We start from the raw sequence: 22,151 nt of genomic DNA on the forward strand, positions 1-22,151 counted from the left end.
TCCCCCATGCTGTTCTCTTGATAGTGAACTCATTCTCACAAGATCTGATGGTTTTATAAGCATCTGGCATTTCCCCTACTGGCACTCATTCTCTCTCCTGTCAACTTGTGAAGAGATGCCTTCTGCAATTATTGTAATTTTCCTGAAGCCTCCTCAGCCATGTGGAACTGTGAATCAATTAAACCTCTTTCCTTTATAAATTACCAAGTCTCAGATGTGTCCTTGTAGCAGCATGAGAATAGACTAATACAGTAAATATGTGCTGGGAGTGGAGTGCTACTGTAAAGATGCCCGAAAGTGTGGAAGCAACTTTGGAACTGGGTAACAGGCAGAGGCTGGAACAGTTTGAAGGGCTGAGAAGAAAACAGGAAGATGTGGGAACATTTGGAACTTCTGAGAGACTTGTTGAATGGCTTTTTCCAAAATGCTAATAGTGATATGGACAATGAAGTCCAGGCTGAGGTGGTCTCAGATGGAGATGAGGAACTTGCTGGGAACTGGAGCAAAGGTGACACTTGCTATGCTTTAGCAAAGAGACTGGCAGAATTTTGCCACTGCTCTAGAGATCTGTGAAACTTTAAACTTGAGAGAGATGATTTAGGGTATCCGGCAGAATAAATTTCTAAGCAGCAAAGTGTTCAAAAGGAAACAGAGCATAAAAGTTTGGAAAATTTGCGGCCTGATGATGCAGTAGAAAATAAACACCCATTTATTAGGAAAAAATTTCAAGACAGCTGCAGAAATTTGCATAAGTAACAAGGAGCCAAGTGTTAATCACCAAGACAATGGGGAAGATGTCTCCATGGCATATCAGAGACCTTCACAGCAGCCCCTCTCATCACAGGCAAGGAAGTCTGAGAGGCAAAAATGGTTTTGTGGGCTGAGCCCAGGACCTCACTGCTGTGTGCCGCTGAGGGACTTGATGTCCTGCACCCCAGCAACTTCAGCCTCATGCAGCTCAAAGGGGCCAAAGGATAGCTCGGGCCTTGCTTCAGAGGGTGCAAACCCCAAGCCTTGGTGGAATACATGTGGTGTTGGGCCTGTGGGTGCTCAGAAGTCAAGAATTGAGATTTGGGAAACTTAGCCTAGACTTCAGAGAATGTATGGAAACATCTGGATTTCTAGGCAGAAGTTTGCTGCAGGAGCAAACCCTGCTAGGGCACTGCAGAAGGGAAATGTGGCGTTGGAGCCTCCACACAGAGTCCCCACTTGGGCACTGCTTAATGGAGCTGTGAGAAGTAGGCCATGTTCTTCCAGACCCCAGAATGGTAGAACCACTGAAAGCTTCCACCATGCACCTGGAAAAGCTGCAGACCCTCAATACCAGCCCATGAAAGCAGCCAGGTGCAGGGCCATACCCAGCAAAGCCACAGGGACAGAGCTACCCAAGGCCATGGAAGCCCACCTCTTGTATCAGTGTAACCTGGATGTGAGACATGGAGCAAAGGAGAATCATTACGGAATGTTAAGGTTTAATGACTGCCTTATTGTATTTTGGACTTGCATAGGGCCTGTAGCCCTTTGTTTTGGCAAATTTCTCCAATTTGGAATGGGATTATTTAGCCAAAGCCTGTACCCCTAGTGTATCTAGGAGGTAACTAACTTGCTTCCAGTTTTATAGGCTCATAGACAGTAGGGACTTGCCTTGACTCAGATGAGACTTTGGACTTGTACTTTTGCATTAATGCTGGAATGAGTAAACACTTTGGGGGACTGTTGGAAAGGCGTGATGTTTCAAATGTAAGGACATGAGATTTGGGAGGGGCCGGGGCAGAATGATATGGTTTGCCTGTGTTACCACCCAAATACCATCTTGAATTGCAGTTCCCGTAATCCCCACGTGTGATGGGAGGGATCCAGTGGGAAGTAATTGAATCATCTGGGTGGTTTGCCCATGCTGTTCTCATGATAGTAAGTGAGTCTCATGAGACCTGCTGGTTTTATAAGCATCTGGCCTTTTCCCTGTTGGCACTCATTCTTCCTACTGCCGCCCTGTGAAGAGGTGACTTCTGCCATGATTGTAAGTTTCCTGAGGCCTCCCCATCCATGTGAAACTGTGAGTGAATTAAACCTCTTTCCTTTATCCATAGCCAGTCTCAAGTATGTCCTTATAGCAGCACACAAACAGTGTGCAAGTACAGAGAGTCTCTGTAACTATTGCTTTGCGATTATTGTTAGTGGTATATCTTATATAACCTCTGATGTAATTGAGTGAGTTAGTGACTTATTTTTGAGATGCAGGTGAAAAGTTCTATGTGTAGAGATTATTTATTAACAATACAAAACAGTAGGGCTTGATATACACTTAGATATTACCTAGTTTAACTCTTGCATTTTGCAAAGGTGAAGCTGTGACCCAGAGATTTCACAGGCCTTAAAAGTTCAGGTGGCAGCCAACTTGAGGTAAAATCTGATTTAGAATGATGTCTCCATAGTCTTAAGCCAATCTTTTTTCTAACCATAGCTCTCATGGAGTCTGCTAGTGATACTGCAATTAGATTTGAGATATAAAAGGATTATTTCAACTATTTTACTAAATTCAGTTCTTCTTCTAAATATTTATTCTAAAGAAATCTTTATAATTGGTGATCTTTTTTGTATTTCATAAACTATCTTCTTTGTTTGTACCTTGACCAATCTACTCTTTTATTAATCACCCTAGACTCAAAAAAATTGGTACATACAAACCCTCCCTTTTGTTTATAGAACTCTCTGACAAAGAAGAAAGAAAATACAATTGATAGATGAAGAAAAATACAGAAAATATTTTTATGATATGAGAGTAGATGTAGACAGTGTGACAGGTGAGTAAGCACACAGGTTCTGTAGCTTAGATCCGACAGATTCAAACCTCAGCTTCAGTAGCACCTGCTGTATGTCCAGAGCAAGTTCTTCTCCTCTGTGCTCTCAGTTCGCTCATTTATAAAACATATAGACATTATAAAATAATGAACACTTTATAATGTTGTGAAAATGAAACAAATTTAATACATGTAGAGTGTTTAGAACAGAAGACTATCACATATTAAATGTCATATAATATAACGTTTTGCAGATAGTTCACCCAAATTATAGAAAACAATAGAGAAAGGCCAAGAACGGTGGCTTATGCCTGTAATCCCAGCACTTTGGGAGGCCAAGGCAGGTGGATCACTTGAGGACAGGAGTTTGAGACCAGCCTGGCCTCAGAATTTCATAATGAAACCCCATCTCTAGTAAAAATTAAAATTAAAAAAAAATTAGAGCGGCATGGTGGTTCATGCCTGTAGACCCAGCTATTCAGGAAGCTGAGACAGGAGAATCACTTGAACCTGGGAGGCAGAGGTTGCAGTGAGCCAAGATCACACCACTGCACTCCAGCCTGGGTGACAGAGTGAGATTCTGTCTCAAAAAAAAAAAAATATATATATATATATATAGAGAGAGAGAGAGAGAGAGAGACACACACACAGACACACATACACACACATACACAGACACACCATAATTTTTAAAAATATGTGAAGGGGTTTTGTTTCAAAGAAGCATAGAACATATTCTTGGGAACTCTGTGAATGATGAATGAAGTTACAGCAGACAGGCATTGTCCCAGTGGTGCTTGTGGAAGAAAGAAGGTCTCTTTGGAAGTAATATTTTATCATTTGATGGCATTTGTCTTAGTTTATTTTTTGTTGCCTATAACAGGCTGCCTAAAACTGGGTAATTTATAAGAAATGAAAGGTATTTCGTATGGTTCTGGAGGCTGAGAAGTCCAAGGTTGAGGGGTGACATCTTCTGAGTGCCTTCTTACTGAGGGGACTCTCTGCACAGTCCCAAGGTGGCACAGCATATCTCATGATGAGGGGCTGAGAGTGCTAGCTCAGGTCTCTCTTCCTGTTCTTATAAAGCCATCAGTCCTACTCTCATGATAAACCATTAATCCATTAACCCAATAATCTATTAATCCATTAATCGATTAACTTATTCATAGGGGCAGAGGCCTCATTACCTAATCACCCCCTAAAGGTTTCACCTCTCAATACTGCCTCACTGGTGACAAATATTCAAATCACAGCAGTATCAAGCAGATCTGGCTATGAAATTTTTATAAGCATTATAAACCTTTTCTTTTCATAGTAAATTTTTTTCAATTGATAACTATACTATTGAGAAGAACTGTCTACCTTGATCCATGAGCATCCTTCACATTCTTGCTCAGTTTGTCAGACTGCAAGGCATATGTAGATAGCTACATAGGCAACTGAGTAAATTTAAAGAATCATATTCACTCCCAAAAGAAGGGACTGACTTATTTGCTCCTCGATGCAATGTTTGTTGCTTGCTCAAAAGATACTTGATATCTACCTGGCTTTCTCTCCTGTAACAGCACTTTCTCTAGTGTTGGCATCCATTAAGATCCAACTGTATTGTTTTCTTCCTACTTCCCCCTCCTCACTACATGGAACAGAAGACAAATATAACCATAAGAAGACAAATATAAACAGAAGAACTGATATAAACATAAAGCTCTGTGTCTTCCTTGAGTAATAAAGTCTTTTATCTCTTGTCCAGGGAACTCTTGTCTTCTAAAACTAACCATGGAATAGTAACAAACTAACTTATTAGATTGTAAGTAGGGTGAAATCTCAGAAGCTTGACAGTTCTAGACACATACAAACAACAGCTGATTTTATTGACTGCTATGGCCGTAGTCATGGTGCTACTTCCTTTTTGTGCGTTATGTTATTAGTGCTTCACTATAGTCCATTTGCAGTTTGATTTTACAGAATGGCTACATAACTCACCCAAAGTGGTATAACCAGATATCAAACATGGTGGTTTTACTGACTTGAAAATATATGCCCATACATCTGTACTATGCCATGCTATCTCATATTAATATATGATCCTCTGTCCCCTCACATATTTGCAAGTATTTTCATTGGCTCAAAACTATAAAACATCATCATCCAGAGTTCAAAATAAGGAAGACTGACCTTGCATTTCTGTAAACTTATTTCTTAATATTCCTGCCTTTCCATCAGGCCTGGCCTATTTGCTAGTCTCTTTTTTTATTCATGCTTTCCTAGGTTCTATGGTTCAGTTGCAAGGCAGGGCATAGAGATGGGCTGCTAAGTGATGAGGCTGTGGTGGTTACTGAAAGCAACCCTTCAGCTTATTCTGTTCTTGCTATGTGAAGGTTAATATACAAAATCATTAGTGTATTTATATATTAAAATTCAATAAATGGAAATTGGAATTTTATTTTTATTTACTCATTTGTTTCATGATTTTTTGAGACCAGGTATCACTCTGTCACTCAGGCTGGAGCGTACCTATGCAATCACAGTTCACTGCAGCCTTGACCTCATGGACCCAAGTGATCCTCCCACCTCAGTCTCCTGAGTAGCTGGGACTACAGGCACGCACCACCACAACTGGCTAACTTTTTACTAAAAAGAGAAACCAAATGGCTAGCAAAAAAGAAACCAATACAAATAGTCAAAAGATTTGAGCCCACATTTGAGCCCCTTTTTGTAGAGAAGGGGCTCACTGTGTTGCCCAGGCTGGTCTCAATCTCCTAGACCTAAGCAATCCTTCTACACTCAGCCTTGGAATTTTAAAATACATTCATAAAACCATAAAACAGAATAAATCTAAAAATTATTTGGAAGATTTTCATTCTGAAAGCTAAAACATATTGGTGAGGGAAATTGACAAAGATCAAAATAAAGGTACTTGTTTTCATGCATGACACAAGTTGACATTGTCAGTATTTCAATTCTCACCAAACTGATTTATCAATTGAATGCAATGCTAATCAAAATCACAACAGGTATTTTTGTAAAAATTCACAAACAGATTCGAAATGTATATGAAAATGCGAAAGATTGCCAGATAATTTTCAAAGTGAAAATATAGTTGGATAACTCACATGACTGGTTTCAAGTCTAAATGAGAAGATATTTGAATCAAGACAGTGTAGTATTGATTTAATAATGAATGATTATATCAATGAATGATAATGAATGATTATATCAATGAAATACTCTGAAGAGTCCCAAAATAAACTCACACAGATATGATCAATTTTTTTTTTTTTTTTTTTTTTTTTTTTTTTTTTTTTTGAGACGGAGTCTCGCTCTGTCGCCCAGGCTGGAGTGCAGTGGCGCAATCTCGGCTCACTGCAAGCTCCGCCTCCCGGGTTCACGCCATTCTCCTACCTCAGCCTCCCGAGTAGCTGGGACTACAGGCGCCCGCCACTGCGCCCGGCTAATTTTTTTCTATTTTTTAGTAGAGACGGGGTTTCACCATGGTCTCGATCTCCTGACCTTGTGATCCGCCCGCCTCGGCCTCCCAAAGTGCTGGGATTACAGGCGTGAGCCACCGCGCCCGGCCTGATCAATTTATTTTTTAAAAATGTATCCCACTAAATGGAAGTGAAAGTAATTTTTTAAAAAACAATGCTGAAACATTTGGACATGCATATGAGAAAATAATGTACTTCAACTCATATATAGCACTGTATACAAAAAGCAACTCATGATGGATCATAGATCAAAGTGTAAAGCTTAAAATTGTACAAATCCTAGAGTAAAACCCAGGAGAAATTTTTGGTGACATTGGGTTAGGAAAGGAACTTAGATAAGTCACAGAAGCACAAACTGTAAGAGAATTTTTTTTCTTTGAAACACAATTATGCAAATAAAAGTACAAAGATGCTGAGTGGGAGAGAATATTTGCCAAGAGCTTATCTGATAAATGAGTTGGATACAGAATATATAAAGTCAATAATCTGAAAAAAAAGAAACCAATACAAATAGTCAAAAGATTTGAGCCCACATTTTACCAAAGAAGAGAAACTTTTTATGGAACTACAAAAACTCTAAATAGCAAAAGCTATTTATTTCAGAAGGAGCAAAGTTGAAAGCATCACATCCCCTGATTTCAAACTATATTACAAAGCTATAGTAATCAAAATAGTATGATACTGGCAATAAAACAGACACATAGACCAATGGAACAGAATGGAAAGTGCAGAAATAAACCTAAGCATATATTGTCAACTGATCTTTGACAGGAGTGCCAAGATGCAATGGGGAAAAGAAAGTTACTTTAATAGTTGGTACTAGGAAAACTGGATATTCACATACAAAAGAATGAAATTGGACACTTGTCTTATACCATGTAGAAAATTAAGTCAAAATGGATGAAAGAATTAAATATAAAATTTAAAACCATAAACCTCAAAAAAAAAAATCAAGAAGCTCCTCAACAACTTTTGTGGCAGTGAGTTTTATGGATATGACACTAGAAGAAAAAGCACAGATAACAAAAGAAAAAATAAGTCAGTTACATCAGACTAAAAGGCTTCTGCACAGCAAAGAAAACAATAAAATCAACAAAATGAAAGCATAGCATGTTTAATGGGAGAAAATAATTGCAAACTGTATACTTAGGTATATACGTGTATGTGCATATGTATGTGCAAATATATATGATTAAGGGGTAAATAGCTAAAGTATATAATGAACTCACATAGCTCCCTGTAAGAAAAACTCTTAAGTTTTTAAAATGAGCAAAGAACCTGAATAGACATTTCTCCAAAGAAGATATACAATTTTGTCCAACAGGTATATGAAAAGGTACTCACCATCACTAGTCATCACAGAAATTTAAATTCAAAGCACAACAAGATACCACTTCAAATCTGTAAGGATGAAAATTATCCAAAAGTCAAGAGGTAACCAGTGTTGGTGAAGGTATAGAGAAAAGGGGCCCCTTGAACACTGTTTGTGGGGATGCAAAGTGGTATAGTCACTACGGAAACAAGTATAGAGTCTCCTCAAAAAATTAAAAAATAGAACTAACATATGATCCAGTATTGTAATTCTGGATATTTTATTCAAAAGAAATGAAATCAAGATCTCAAAGAGGTATGTACCATCTCATGTTCATTTCAGCATTATTCACGATAATTATAATATGGAAACAATCTAAGGCCCATGAACAGATGAGAGGATAAAGAAATTCTGGTACATATCTACAGAATATTATTCAGCTACAAAAAAAAAAGAAATTCTGTCATTTGCAGTGGATCAATGTGGAAGACATTAGGTCAAGTGAAGTAAGCCAGACACAGACAGATAAATATTGCATCGTCTTGCTTATGTGTGGACTCTTAAAAACCTGAAAATCACAGAAGCAGAGAGTAGAACGGTGGCTGCCAGGTATTGGAGAGTCAGAGCAAGGGAAGGTGTCAGTCATACAGCACACACTTTAAATCATAAGATGAACAAATTTTGGAGATCTAATATGATACGTTAATTAATAGAATTGTAGTTTCCTTTACAAAATGTATATCAAATCATCACATTATACACCTTAAATATGTTCCATTTTTATTTAATAAGTATTTTAAGAAAATGAAATTCAAATAAAAATCACAGTGTGAGAAGCCACTAACTCACCTAATAATAATTGACTCCAAGGGACACTAAGGGTCTCTTGGAGGTGATAAAGTATTCTATACATTGCTGATTATTTTGCTTATGCAACTATGTATATCAGTTGAATCTCATTGAGCTAAACAACAAAGGGTGAATTTTACTGTACGTAAACTAGACCTCAATAAATAGAAGTTTAAAAGAGGCAAAAAAATTGCACTGAGCTCTAGTTAGAATCCCAGTGACTATGGTAGACTACATGAAATGATTATGTTTACATAGATTGCACTTGATTAAATACACATGCATTTCTGCTTACATGGTAACAATTCAGGAGGCACATTTTAAATCTTAGTGATACGATGCAACATTTATCAATTTATTTTCTATTTATTTTTAATGAACATTATAAAATAATGACTGTATTTTGGCAATAAAGTCAATAGAAGAATAAAAAGTATCTTTTATTTTTTGGCTTTGTTTGAGCTGTATAGAATTAACAAAAGTTACTCTGCTTGTAAAGATATTATTATTTTTAATTCTCATGTTATTATTCCATTACAAACTTGACATTTTGCCCGTGATTTTGTATTTTAAATCCTAAATGAGTGATTTTTAAACTAATTACACAATTATGCCTTTATTCAGTTGTTTACAATCCATTTTTGCGTTTAAATGTTAAATCTTGTCTAGTTCAGCCATGCATTTCAATCTCAGCACTTAAATTGTTTATTGATTCATCTATTATCGTCAGATATATATTTGTAAACATTTTCTTCTGGAGTTCAAATAAGTATATATTTTTTCTTTTAAAGTTAAAATTGAAGTTTGGAATTAATTTTTTTAAAGTTTACAGATTTCTTATTAATTTTTTTCCTGCAGTTTATAAGAAGTATTTCTTATCTGAATAAAATCACCATCTATAGTCCAACTATCCTGTATTGGTAATTTTCAATTGATAAAACATTAGAAAGAGACTAATTGTAATATTGACTTTTTTTCCTCTAGCAGTCCCCTGGTGTTACCAATTGCCAAGCAAGACAGTTTGTTGGAAAAAGACATTATGTTCAAAGATGCAATGAAAGGTTTGTGTATGCAGCAGTCTCAGGACAGCACCCCTGAAAACCCCACGATGGGCTGTTCCACCAAACCCGAGCAGGTAATCACTCCCTTACTGCATGTCTACCCGTACTTTTTCATATCAAGTAATGTATTAAAATCCAACATATTTCAAAAACAAGTGTGCACTAATTTATATTCAAAGACAAATTAATGCCTAGATTAATATTTTGCTTTCAGTTTTCATAAACAATTAGTGCATTCTGCTGATCAACATGCCTAATTGCTATTGTGCTTTACAATTTGAATTTTGATATTGACTTATATACCAGGAATGTAAACTCAGCCAGCTCATTATTTCTTGAATATTTCCGATTGAGTCATTTGTCATTATTTTGATTTTTATGTATTCTGTGTTTTTTGGTTTATTTCGATGATCCAAATATTTTACGAACAAGAAGGGCAAACCAGTCACTGAATCATTTATTCTTGAAAGTAACTGTGGTCATGCATTGCATGTGTATTTGTGTGTGTCTGTGTGTTTACACTGCGTGTGTGTGTGTTTGCGTGTGCATATGTGTCCTTGTCTGGTGCCCAAGTTATGGGAGGTAATTTTGGATTCGAAGTGGGAGAGGGGAATGAGCTTGGAGTTATGGAAATTAATGTATTTTTTTATGGCCACAGAAATAAATGATTTTTGTATATTTCTGTTTTATAAGTGGCAGAATAACTTGCATCCTTGAAAATAGCTTTCTTCAGTGTATCTATTTTTTAATATCTTATAGATATTTTAGCCAGGTTTCCTAAAGATCTTCTTAAAATTTAATTTTAATTTTAGTAATTTTTGTTATTTCAAGTAACTAAAGCAGATAAGCAAAACATTTGAAACACTTTTAAATTTTAGCAGGTGTATTCATCGGCTCAAGCTGCCATGACAAAACACTGCTGTCTGGGTGGCTTCGACAACAGAAATGCATTTCTCACAGTCGTGGAGGCATCTGGATTCTGAGGGTCCAAGGTCAAGGTGCAGGTTGACTAAAGGTGCAGGGCGCCTTCCCACTGCTGTGTCCTTGCAGGGTGGACAGAAGGAGGCAGAGAGAATGGGAAGGAGGGAGAAGCAGGGAGGAGCAGGGAGAGGACACTCTCTGGAGTAATCTTGTGGGATTAGGATCCCACCCTTATGATTTCATTTAACCTAAATCACTTCCTTATAGGCTCTATCTCCAAATACAGTTGCATTAGGGATGGGGGCTTCCACATATGAATTTGGAGAAATACAGTGAGTCCACAGTACTAGACAAATCAAAGGTTAGGTAAAATTTAAGAGAAAATACGTATATATTTTTTGAGACAGAACATTGCCATGTCACTCAGGCTGGAGTGCAGTGTCACAATCATGGCTTATTGCAGCCTCAGCCTCACAGGCTCTAGTGATCCTTCTGCCTGAGCTTCCAGATAGCTAGGACTAGGGTGTGTGCCACCATGCTCGGACTTTTTTTTTCTGTGTGTGTTTTTCTCTTTTTTTAAGAGACAGGGTCTCACTGTGTTGCCCAGGTTGATCTTGACTTCCTAGGCTCAGGTGATCCTCCCACCTCAGCCTCCCAAAGTGCTTGGATTATAGGTGTGAGCCACCACACCTGGCAAAATATTCTTAACTTTCTTAAGGATCCTATTAACTTCTTTTGACATTCCACGTGTTTCTGAGCCATATAACTTGTGTACTTTAATGTCTGACATAACTTTCCATTTCCAGTTATGATTTAATACTATCCTGTAATTAGTATCCTGTATAGAGGAAAAATAACTATTAATTACCTAGTGTCTAACACCGTCTTACCCCTCATGCATTTTAACACTTATGCCCATAAATTTAGTAATCTAAAAGCTTGGTTTTTGTTTTCATTACAGATATTTAAGACTCAAATTAGTTTGCAGTGAGTGTTGAGGAAACAAATTTCTGAGTTATTTTACAACAGTTGAAACTCAAGAATGAGTTCTGTTTCCTGATTCTTTTCATGGGCAGCCACTTTGAGTAAAGTCTTATGGGCTGCTTTCTCGTGTTATATATAAAACCATTACTGCTCACCTTTAGATTTAACAAAATTTGTGTATATATATATGTGTGTGCGTATATATATATTCATGTATTTCCTTTTGGGAGGGGAAATATTTCATTTTTTCAATAGCTTGTTTATTGATTAAAATATTACATCATAGGATTCTAGTAGAATAGATATGTGAGCAAAAAATTGAGTATGACCAACAATTGAATATTATTTTTAAACTTACGGAGTTATTTTCCTCATACCTTAATTTGTTACTAAGAATGGGAAAATTAATGTTATTCATTATATGACCTAGAGAAATTAAAGATTACTTTGAAATGTAGTTTTGTTTTTATGGGCATTGTTTTGAAGTATTTTTTCTTAATTCATTTATAGAAATGTATGGAAAATCTCAGGTGAATAACATTCAGAAACTTTTGAATGCAATTAGTGATATGGCATGACTTTTAGTCAATGTGTATATGTGAAATTATTGTACATTTCTATTAATTTGCTTTCAAGCTGTGTTAATTAGGTGTTTGAGTTTAGCAGTAGTAAGTACAATGATATTTATTTAATTAAAGAAGAGCAAACTAGGTCAACCGTTTCATCAAAGTACTGAGATTTCTCCCTCTGTGAAGTTAAAACAATTTATGATTAGCAGATTGATTGCTTTTTAGGTGGTAATTTAATAAGATGTTTCTAAAAGACATAAAATATTCTTCAAATATAAGACATTCAGGACATAAGAATATCAAATGTAATCTTCATAGGCTAACTTTTCTGTTTTAATGTAGACTTTTTATAATTGTATCCTAGACATAAAAAGTAATTGTAACCATGTTCTATTTATGGGTTAATAGAGAGGGAATGGTGGCTACCCAGCTTTATGCTCCTGTGTGATCTAATATTCACCTGGTAATACGCTACACTGTATCCATCATATTCTCCTATGTTCTTACCCACAAGGTCTAGCTGGACGGTTCTCTCCAGGGAAGAGCAGCATGATAAACTGAATGGATTATATATTCACATTTCATAGGAAAGCTTTCCAAAACACTTTTCAAAGCCATAAAGCTCTGATTAACATTTTAGAGATAAATACATCATGTGGAAAAATTTTAAAAACTTAAAATAAAAACTACTTTGCATCTCTCTTTCCAGATTTTTACAAAGTGTAGGTCTTATCAAATGGCAACTGTGTAAATGAATATTAAAGACATGATTTGACATTTTATTTTTTTTAATTTCCGAGAACCACTAAAATTAACATTTGTTTTTATAATATCTCTGAGAACTCAGAATGTTTCTTAAGTGGCGTATAATGTGCAAGACTTCCTTCTCTTCCCTTTCCCTCCTGGTTTCCTTTCCCATCCCATCCCTCCCTGACCTGCTGGGTTTTTTCATTTCTTTTCTTGGTTCCCTAATTTCTTATTTTCCCCCTTTCCTCCCTCTCTTCTTTCAGACATTTTTACTTAAATTAGGTTTAAGGTTGAAATTGAAGTCAAGTGATTATTCCATTTAGTGAAGCCATGATAGCCTGGGGTAGAGAGAAGCGGGAAAGAAGCACGCAGCTTTGCTGTGGTTCAGGTCTGCAGCTCGGGAACTCTATGGAAGTCCCATAGCCTTACTGAGCCTCAAGTGTGAAATGGGTACATAGGACCAGCCTTGTATGGTTGTTATGACGATGACAGTAGATGGATGTATTGTTTGTATTGTTATTATTGTATAGACTGGCTGTATGTGACTGACTGGAATTACATACTGTGGTTTTGCCAGAGCAGTAACGTCTTCTACTCCCTGCACGGATCTGGTCTAAATTCATGTAGTTCCAGTCAACATATCCACAGGACTTTATACTCTTCAATGTAAATATAGATGATTTTAGAAAATAATAATGCAAAATAGTGTGTTATGTTGGTTAACATTTCAAAGCTTAGAAATGCTTTCACCTGCATTATCTTAATCCTCGAAACGTCACTGTGAGCAGGTTATTAACTGCTTTCACTACGTAACTTAAACTCAAGCTTCAAACTGAGTTTCAAGCTGACCAAACTTAAACTCAAGAAAGTTAAGCAGACTGGGAGCGGTGGCTTACTCTAGTGATCCCAGCACTTCTAGAGGCCAAGGTGGGAGGATTGCTTGAGGCTAGCAGTTCAAGACCAGCCTGGGCAACATGAAAAATCCCCATCTCTACAAAATATTTAAAACTTAGCAGGGCATGGTGGTGCACACCTGTGGTCACACCCACTCAGCAGGCTGAGGTGGGAGGATTGCTTGAGGCCAGCAGTTCAAGACACAGCCTGGGCAACATAGCAAAACCCCATCTCTACAAAATATTTAAAACTTAGCAGGGCATGGTGACGCAGGGCATGGTGGCACATACCTGTGGTCCCACCAACTCAGGAGGCTGAGGTGGGAAGATTGCTTGAGCTCAGAAGTTGGAGGCTACAGTGAGCTAGGATGTCATCTCTGCACTCCAGCATGGGCTACAGAGTGTGACCCTTTTCTTGACCAAAAAGTTAAACAAGTGGTCTAGAATCACAAATGTTTCTTTTATTTTGTATCCAGTACTCTTCTAGTGGCACTACAGCAGGTTTCTAAGTTCGCTAAAACTTTCTTCCTGTAGTCCACAGAAATGCAAGCACATAGATCTTCAGCCAGGGAAAGGGAAAGGGAAAGGGAAAGGGCCTGGTAGACTTCACCATTTAAGAAACCTTGGCAGAATAACAAAAGGAGGGCAAAACTACACAGGACTGTCCAGGCATGGCACAGGTGGAAGCCTTGGGAAGCGAAGTAAAGTATGTGTCATGTGATCACCCTATCTTAATCTGGTCATTCCGGTACACACAGCTTCTTTTTTTTTTTTCTTTTTTCTTTTCTCTTTCTGAGATGGCGTCTCACTCTGTCACCCAGGCTGGAGTACAATGGCGCCATCTCAGCTCACTGCAACCTCCGCCTCCTGGGTTTAAGTGATTCTCCTGCCTGAGCCTTCCGAGTAGCTGGGATTACAGGTGCCTGCCACCACACACAGCTAATTTGTGTATTTTTAGCAGAGATGGAGTTTCACCATGTTAGTCAGGCTGGTCTCAAACTCCCTGACCTCAGGTGATCCGCCTGCCTCGGCCTCCCAGGGTGCTGGGATTACAGGCATGAGCCACTGCGCCCGTCCAACACAGTCTTTGTTTTTGTTTTTTTTTTTTAATTTTCTCCTTTTTTTTTTTTTTCACTTATCCATACTGGGTTGTTTGCTCCTAGACTGCCTTCCGCCAAATCCTGTGACCCTGATGCCACAAGTCAGATCATTTCTGTTGCCCCTTGGGCTTCTACTCCCTGGACATGTACTACCAGCCTCCCAGAGAGAAATCACAAACAAGCAAACACAAGACAACATGGTAAAGCCCACAGTTCTCAAAACAGCGTCCACACAATGGAGACGAAGGATCAGCAAATTCAGAATACTTTCAAAACTTTAATTAGCTTTGGATCGCAAAACATTTCTCAAAGTGTTTCCCCTAAATTCTTCCTTGATTTCTAAAGTATGTCTATCTTGCGTTTTAGATCTCTCCTTTTGGAAATACGTATAATAAAAACCATAGTGGTCAACTTTGGAGAGGATAGGCAATATTTTGTACTTACGTGGTGATTATTGTTATAATTATTTGGCAGACATTGGGGGTGCCTACTTTTCAGCCTACAAATGCAACATAAAAACATTCACAGACATACTTTTTATTTTTCTTTCTACTTATCAGCTGCAACAATGCTTTTGAAATCTATAAAGAATGTGCTCCTTTAAGAGCCTTGCTTAAGATTGATTATCAAAGCTTCCTTTCGGGTCATTTTGGAATCTTGACGTGAGAAACGCAAGGAACTCTTCCCTTGATCTACTCTCACACTGGATCTGCCCCACTGTGTAACTATAAGCAGGCTAGGGAGTAGTCACATTTTTACTGTCAGCCTAGTACACTCTCTGACCCATGTAACAGCTGTGCCACTGAAGACGAGAATCCACGGGAATACCAATGAGATGTCTGTGATAGCTGTTCCAGGCTTGCTGGAACAAATGCAGAACTTCTGTTAGTACTATTCATGTTTTTGCTAAATGTGCACACAGAAATTTGCATTGAAATTGTTAGCATCGTGACTGTAAGAGGGATCTTATTATCTTAGCATAAATCATTACTCCTGAAGAAAATACAAATCTTGCTCTTGATTTTCTTCCTTTTTATGATTTCTTTGGGAGTTGAAGATGTGTGCTAACTTGCTGGAGAGTTTTGCCTTCTTTTTGCATGACTCAAAGTTATTGCAATCATTTACTGATTTACATCAAATTAGGTACATGTATGAATATGCATATGGATTAATTTTTGTACATGCATTCACGCATGCCTACATTGCTTTTGGGGTTGTCTATATGTGTGCGTAAGTTTATGTACTTTGGAGAAACTTTGCAAAGATATTTAAAAGAAAATATATTTACATCCATCCCTAAATTGATGGTGAAAGTTCCCTTTCATGTGTCTCTCTACGTAAGGACTTTTGCCACAAGTTATTTCACCTCTAGAAAATACATTCTTACCTAATTGCACATGTTTTCTAGATTCCTTTTATATCCAGTGGCAAGCATTCCAGTCTGTGATCCTGGAATGCAGTAAAATTATCCATCTTTATAAGGAAATCTTCAATCTTGTCTAAATTAATTCTAGTTAGGAAATCAAGTGCAACTTAGTTGCATACAGTTGCATACGGCAGCTCCTCTTTTTCTTAAATTAATCAAAGTCCAATCCATTCCTCTGTGGCCTCTTCCTTGGGCCCCCGTTTTCTAGAGCTTGCTGGCTGGTCTCACCACTCCGCCTTTTCTCTGCTGCAGCTGCCGGTGTGTCGTCTTAGCACTGTGAAACTGGTCCTGCGGTCCCCATGCTCAGTCCCCTCCATGACTTTCACAAATTCCTGGAATCAAGCAGCTCTTCCTCATGGCCCAGGAAGCTTTTCCAGCTCCTTCAGTATCCCCTGCTGCTGCCTTCTCCCACCTCCTCCACACCAGGGCAGATTCTAGGGCCTCCCACACACCCATCTCCTCCCGACCTTACAGCCCTCACCATGTCCTTCCCTCTCCCTGAGACATCTCTCCCCACATCCCACAGGACTGCCTTTTAAAATGATGTCCAGTTTCAACATCAACGTGACCTCTTCAAAGAGGACTTCTCGGATCATCTAAAGTAAAATTTTTCTCTTTTCAAAGCATCCTGTTTTTCCTCTCACATACATTTTGTACTTGTAATTTCTTATTTTTGTCCTAACTTCTCCCCTGCATAGGGAAGGTCACAAACATCTTTCCTTTTTTCCTCTTTGTGCTAAACCTCTAGCACAATGGCCGACAAAGAAGGTGAGCAAGGGAAATTTGGCCCATTATTGAATAGATGTCATCAGATGTTTCCATTATCCACTGGAATTCCTCCTGTTCCCCAGTGGTTATCATGCCAGCTTTTGCTTCTGACTTATCAGCTGTGTGACCCTAGAAAAAGTCCATGTCCTCTCTGGGCCTCAAGTTCTTCATCTATTAAATAAGGATGCTATAACAATGAATGCCAAAATGTTTTAAAATGTTATTCAGCAGAAGAACCTTCCTCAGAAAGAAATATGTGAACGAGAACTCTGATTCCTAAAGCGAAGGAAAGCTGAGCATCTTTGCTGAGAACAGCACGGACAGACCCAGGGCCCTTCACACTCACCGGCATCCCTCCCTCCCCCAGCCCCAAGGGAAGCTGGTAGGAAGTTACGTGGTCTCTGTGGCCCCTAGATGTGTTACTAAGGGCACTAATGAGGCACACTTAGCTGCAGAGGAGATACTGGGCCAAATTCCCCTCGTTTTTTAAATTCCCTCAGCCACTCTATGAAGTATATACTGTCTTTCATCACATAGAGAATGAAAAGCAACTTCATGATGTTAAGATAGAAAACTATTCGAGAACTCACAGATTGGAAGATGTACAACTGGGGTTTAAACACTGTTGTTCAACCAGCTGAATACAAATAATTGATGTTTCAGAGGTAGATGAGCTTGCATTTTCTAACATTCGAAGTAGCGATCTCAAATTAATGTCTAAGATATTTACCTGAATTTGCATGACCGATGAAAGCAGAATTAAAAACTGCCTGGATCAAGACCACCAGTTCCTTCGCCTAAGGGCTATGCGGAAGGCAGCGTCGCTTCTTCTATTGTCACGCCTCTCTCTGAGACCTGTCAGTCTAGGTAGCGCTTGGTGCCTATGAGACTCCGCAAAGTGGAACTCAGTGTATAATGTTAAAAAGTTGATATCAAACAATTTCAAAATTGTTTTGACAACCCAGGAAACACCGGCATAGCTGAAACATTATGACTTCTATTTTTATCAACAAAAAGTACCAGTGTTTGGATGCAACTCTTGAAAGATTCAAGTAGATAATTCTGACACATCAAAGCCTTAAAGCTATGCCTCTAACCCAACATTAAATAACTAATTTTAGTAAAACTGTATTATATGCTTAGTGTAGGTTAATGCTGAAAGATATTTGGAAATATGTTTCCTTTAAAGGTTGCAAAGTAGTTAAAACAATGAATTCAGGGTGTTTGAGTTTGTGCATCTTGGTGGGGAAGGTACAGGCTTGTTGTTGTTATTTCTGAAATCTAGATTTCTTTTTTTTTTTCGAGACAGGGCCTAGCCCCGTCACCCAGGCTGGCGTGTAGTGGCACTATCATGGCTCACTGCAGCCTCAAACCCAAACCCCTAGGTTTAAATAATCGTCTCCCCTCAACCTCCCAAGTAACTGGGACTACAGGACACATCACCATGCCCAGCTAATGGAGTATTTTACAAATTAGTTTTTAGTAAACATGCATCTATTGTAATATTGTGTTTCCTGCTTATAGAAATGGTTTGAACTCCAGTGCCATAAAGTTTGCTGCCATGCCACCAGTCTAACTAGAGTCCATAAAAAAAAAATTCTGACCTTTCAACATGCCCACTACTCAATTTGTGTTTCTATTATTGTGTGTGTGTATGTGTATTTTTGTTTGTTTGTTTTTGAGACAGAGTCTTGCTCCGTTGTCTAGGTTGGAGTGCAGTGGCTCAATTTCGGCTCACTGCAACCTTCACCTCCTGGGTTTAAGCAATTCTCATGCCTCAGCTTCCTGAGTAGCTGAGATTACAGGCGTGTGCCACCATGCCTGGCTAATTTTTTTTGTATTTTTAGTAGAGGTGAGGTTTTGCTGCATTGGTCAGGCTGGTCTGGAACTCCTGACCTCAAGTGATCCACCTGCCACAGCCTCCCTGTGCTGGGATTAGAGGTGTAAGCCACCACACCAGCCTGTGTTTCTATTATTAATGCATTAGATTTTGAAAATCTGGGGAGAAAATAAACCGACTTTATGAACTCATGGGAAAGATTATACTTTGCAAAATATCCACTAATATCAGAAAAGATAGTCCTAAATTTAGTTTTATTAAAACTGTTTAGTGTTTTTTACACTACATTTACTAGATAAGCAGAAATATTTATGTTCAAATTATTTAGCAATGGTATATACTATTAATATATAATACAGATACAAATACAAAATGCAAATATAGAGTACATACATGAATACAAATAATAATTATTAAAACTTTACTAGGAGTATCAAAGAGCTCACATTGATAAGAATATTTTTCTTATTCTTCTCTTCTGTGTGTGATATTAAAAAAACACTACTACCATATTACATCAAATCTCTACTTTTCTGAGCGTATTCTGTGTACATAAAATTAAAATTGCACATTTCTAATTTGAAAATAATGGATTTTCATTTAATTGAAGAATCCAAATTTATCTTTTTTATTTGAAATGTTGCATAGTCTTTAAACTTTCATGACATATTAAATTGAATAGGAAAGCTTTTTTTGTGACAGTTATTTTAATCTCATAGCTACCTTAATCTTAAAAGTAATGTAGAGCGGAATAGAAAGATCTGGAGTCTACCTTTAAAACCTGGCCTCATTTTACATGAATGCAGAATCTAAATTCCATACACATTTCTTCCTTACCATGCCAACAATGGTAACATGAAAAGTTTTGCTTTAGCTTAGGGAACACTGCAAATATATGAGGTGTTCCACTGCCTATCTTTCAGAGGACTGAGAACAGTACAGAGCTGTCTAAATTATCAGTAGGGAATAAGAAGAGTCAACATGCTGAACTCATCTTGACAGACCTAATGCCTGGGCTGACAGACAGGGTGTGTGCACCTGCACGCTGGGGAGTATAGCACAAAAATTCTCATCTGAATACATTACTCTGTGGCTTTGGATTCCTTTTTTTCTTTTTCATTGAACCATTTCATCTTTTAATAACAGTTCCTAACTCAGGTTGTCTTCAAATTGTTGACAGGTAATTGAAAGTGGAACATCCAACTGTGAAGAAAGTTGATTGGAAAGCAATTAGAATTGATCATATTTTCTGTTCTTCCCCAGGTCAAGCTAATGCCTCCTGCCCCAAACGATGACCTGGCAACGCTCAGCGAGCTCAATGATGGCAGCCTGCTCTATGAGATTCAGAAGCGCTTCGGAAACAATCAGATCTATGTGAGTGCCCTGGAGATTGCCTTTTGAACTGCTTTTGTCTTGCTGCATGTTTTTATCACCCTTCAGTGCTTCAAATGTTGCAAGTAAAGGGCTCACTGGAGCTTCTGGTCATGGTGATAGCTTAAGTTGAATTTTTCAAGGTGAGTTTAGCTTCATTCTGGCTCAGTTCTAAAGCAAATTCAGCACAGTTCCAAAATTTGGAGTTAGGCATAAACTAATACCCTGTGGACAGACACAAGTACTGCTATTAAACTTTCCTGTTGTCATGATTGCTGTGGAAGATCTTGCTAGAACCAGCAGGATCTGCATATGACTTATAAAATTGCTGTCTGTCTCCTCTACTTTTCTTGAACCTGCTAGATCGGGAACAGGAAGCAAAAGAGCATATATTGACTATGCATGTACGACTGCCTCTCTATTTGCATGAGAAGAGAAACTGTTGTGGCTCAGAATTGCCAGGAAATGTCTTTGTAAAGTTAATAATTTATGCACAGATTCCTGATAGTAGAATCCAAAAATATTACTCAAATGACAGCATGGAGAATTTATTTACTGTGGTTCTATCCTCATTTGTGTGTTACTTTCCCAACACTGATAACAGTTTAGACACCTTGTAATATCAAAATCAATCTCTTTCTCTTTCTTTTTCTCTCCCACTCTCTGATTTTGTTATATTCTACACAGAGCACAGAGCAATTCAATCAGAATGTCTATAAAGAAATCTGATTATGCATATACCTGCTGTCCCTTTTTGATAACACTTTTGTTTTCTAGTCTACTGAGAAACTGATTAAGTAATTTTCATGTAAATGTGAAGTCTGAGATTTCCTTACAAGTAATAAATTGTCAAATGCTGATTAGCCTATGAAAATGCAATGTAGCATCGTAATGCTTAGATAAATTGCCTGCCACTGTAAATACACTTAAAATTAAATACTTCTGTCAAAATTAATGAAATCATGTCATTAGCATAAAGTGGTAAGAGCTGATTACTTTGGTCTCTGTTATCACTCTGTTACTTTTGTAAAGTGTGTATTTTTATTCCATTTTTTCATCTTTTTCCCAGTATTGCGTTGATTTTTTTTTTACTCGTAATTATGGAAGCCTAGAAGACCATTGCTTAAATTGTTTTGTCTTTCTTTACCCATTTGTGCCTTTAAAGTGACATTTCATCTAAATAATGCATTTATTCTGGTTCTCTCCACCCCCGTGGTAAGCACCCTCATCAAAGCCATTACATTTCCTTCTCTAACAACCTACTAACTTTCTAGGGGAGGCTTCATCATTCTTTTTCAATCCAATCTCACAATGAACTAGAGTAATTTTTATAAAGCACAAATGTAATCTCAAAGCTACCAGTCTTGAATCTTCTCTATGGCCCACCACTTTTCATGGGAAAAAGACCACAACCCTTATTCCAGAGACTAGAATCCTCATGATCTGCCCCAAACAGTCACTGAGGACTCTTTCTCACTTATATCTAAATTACTTATCACCTGCCTTCCTGCATCAAGGACTTTCCTTAGACTGTTTCTCTGTTTGTTTATTTCCCCTAGAGTTATATTTCTACTCCATAAAATAGTTAGCTTTATAAACTCCCACTCAAATAGTACCCACTCTTTAAGTAAACCTTCCCAGAGCTTCTAGATTACATCATCATGGACTATCTATCTTTAGAGAATTTATCACAGTTTGTTATTCTGTAACTCATTGATAGTTTGTTAACATCTGGTTCTTGGGCTGCTCAAAAGCCAAACACCAGAAACAAGGTTGATGGGAGGAAAAGTAGGTTTATTTGGAAAGCCAGCAAAACTGAGAAGATGGTAAACTAGTGTTCTAATGTACCTTCTCCAATTTTTCAGGCTGCCCAGAGAGTGTTTATGGGAGGAACATATACAGAAGAGGAGGGTGTTGGTATCAAAAGGTGGATAAGGACTATAGACATCTGGGGACCAGGGAGGGTCTAAGGAGTTGCGAACTTTGTCCTTGTCAGGCTACAACTTTCCTGGAAATCTTTA

The 22,151-nt window shown here is 37.9% G+C and overlaps 1 protein-coding gene across 4 annotated transcripts in view; it reads left to right on the forward strand.

Annotated features, from left to right (window-relative positions):
• Positions 1-22,151, forward strand: part of MYO16 (myosin XVI) — a 702,722-nt gene that overhangs the window by 324,878 nt on the left and 355,693 nt on the right. For 3 of the 4 annotated variants that reach the window (XM_073014491.1, XM_073014490.1, XM_007960876.3), the window contains exons 10-11: positions 9,435-9,585; positions 20,023-20,133. In XM_073014491.1, coding sequence (XP_072870592.1) covers positions 9,435-9,585; positions 20,023-20,133 — 262 coding nt within the window. The remainder of the gene's footprint in view (positions 1-9,434; positions 9,586-20,022; positions 20,134-22,151) is intronic. The other variant, XM_073014489.1, reaches the window with a different exon arrangement.

Source organism: Chlorocebus sabaeus, chromosome 3 (assembly GCF_047675955.1).
Source record: "Chlorocebus sabaeus isolate Y175 chromosome 3, mChlSab1.0.hap1, whole genome shotgun sequence".
Classification (NCBI taxonomy): Eukaryota; Metazoa; Chordata; class Mammalia; order Primates; family Cercopithecidae; genus Chlorocebus; species Chlorocebus sabaeus.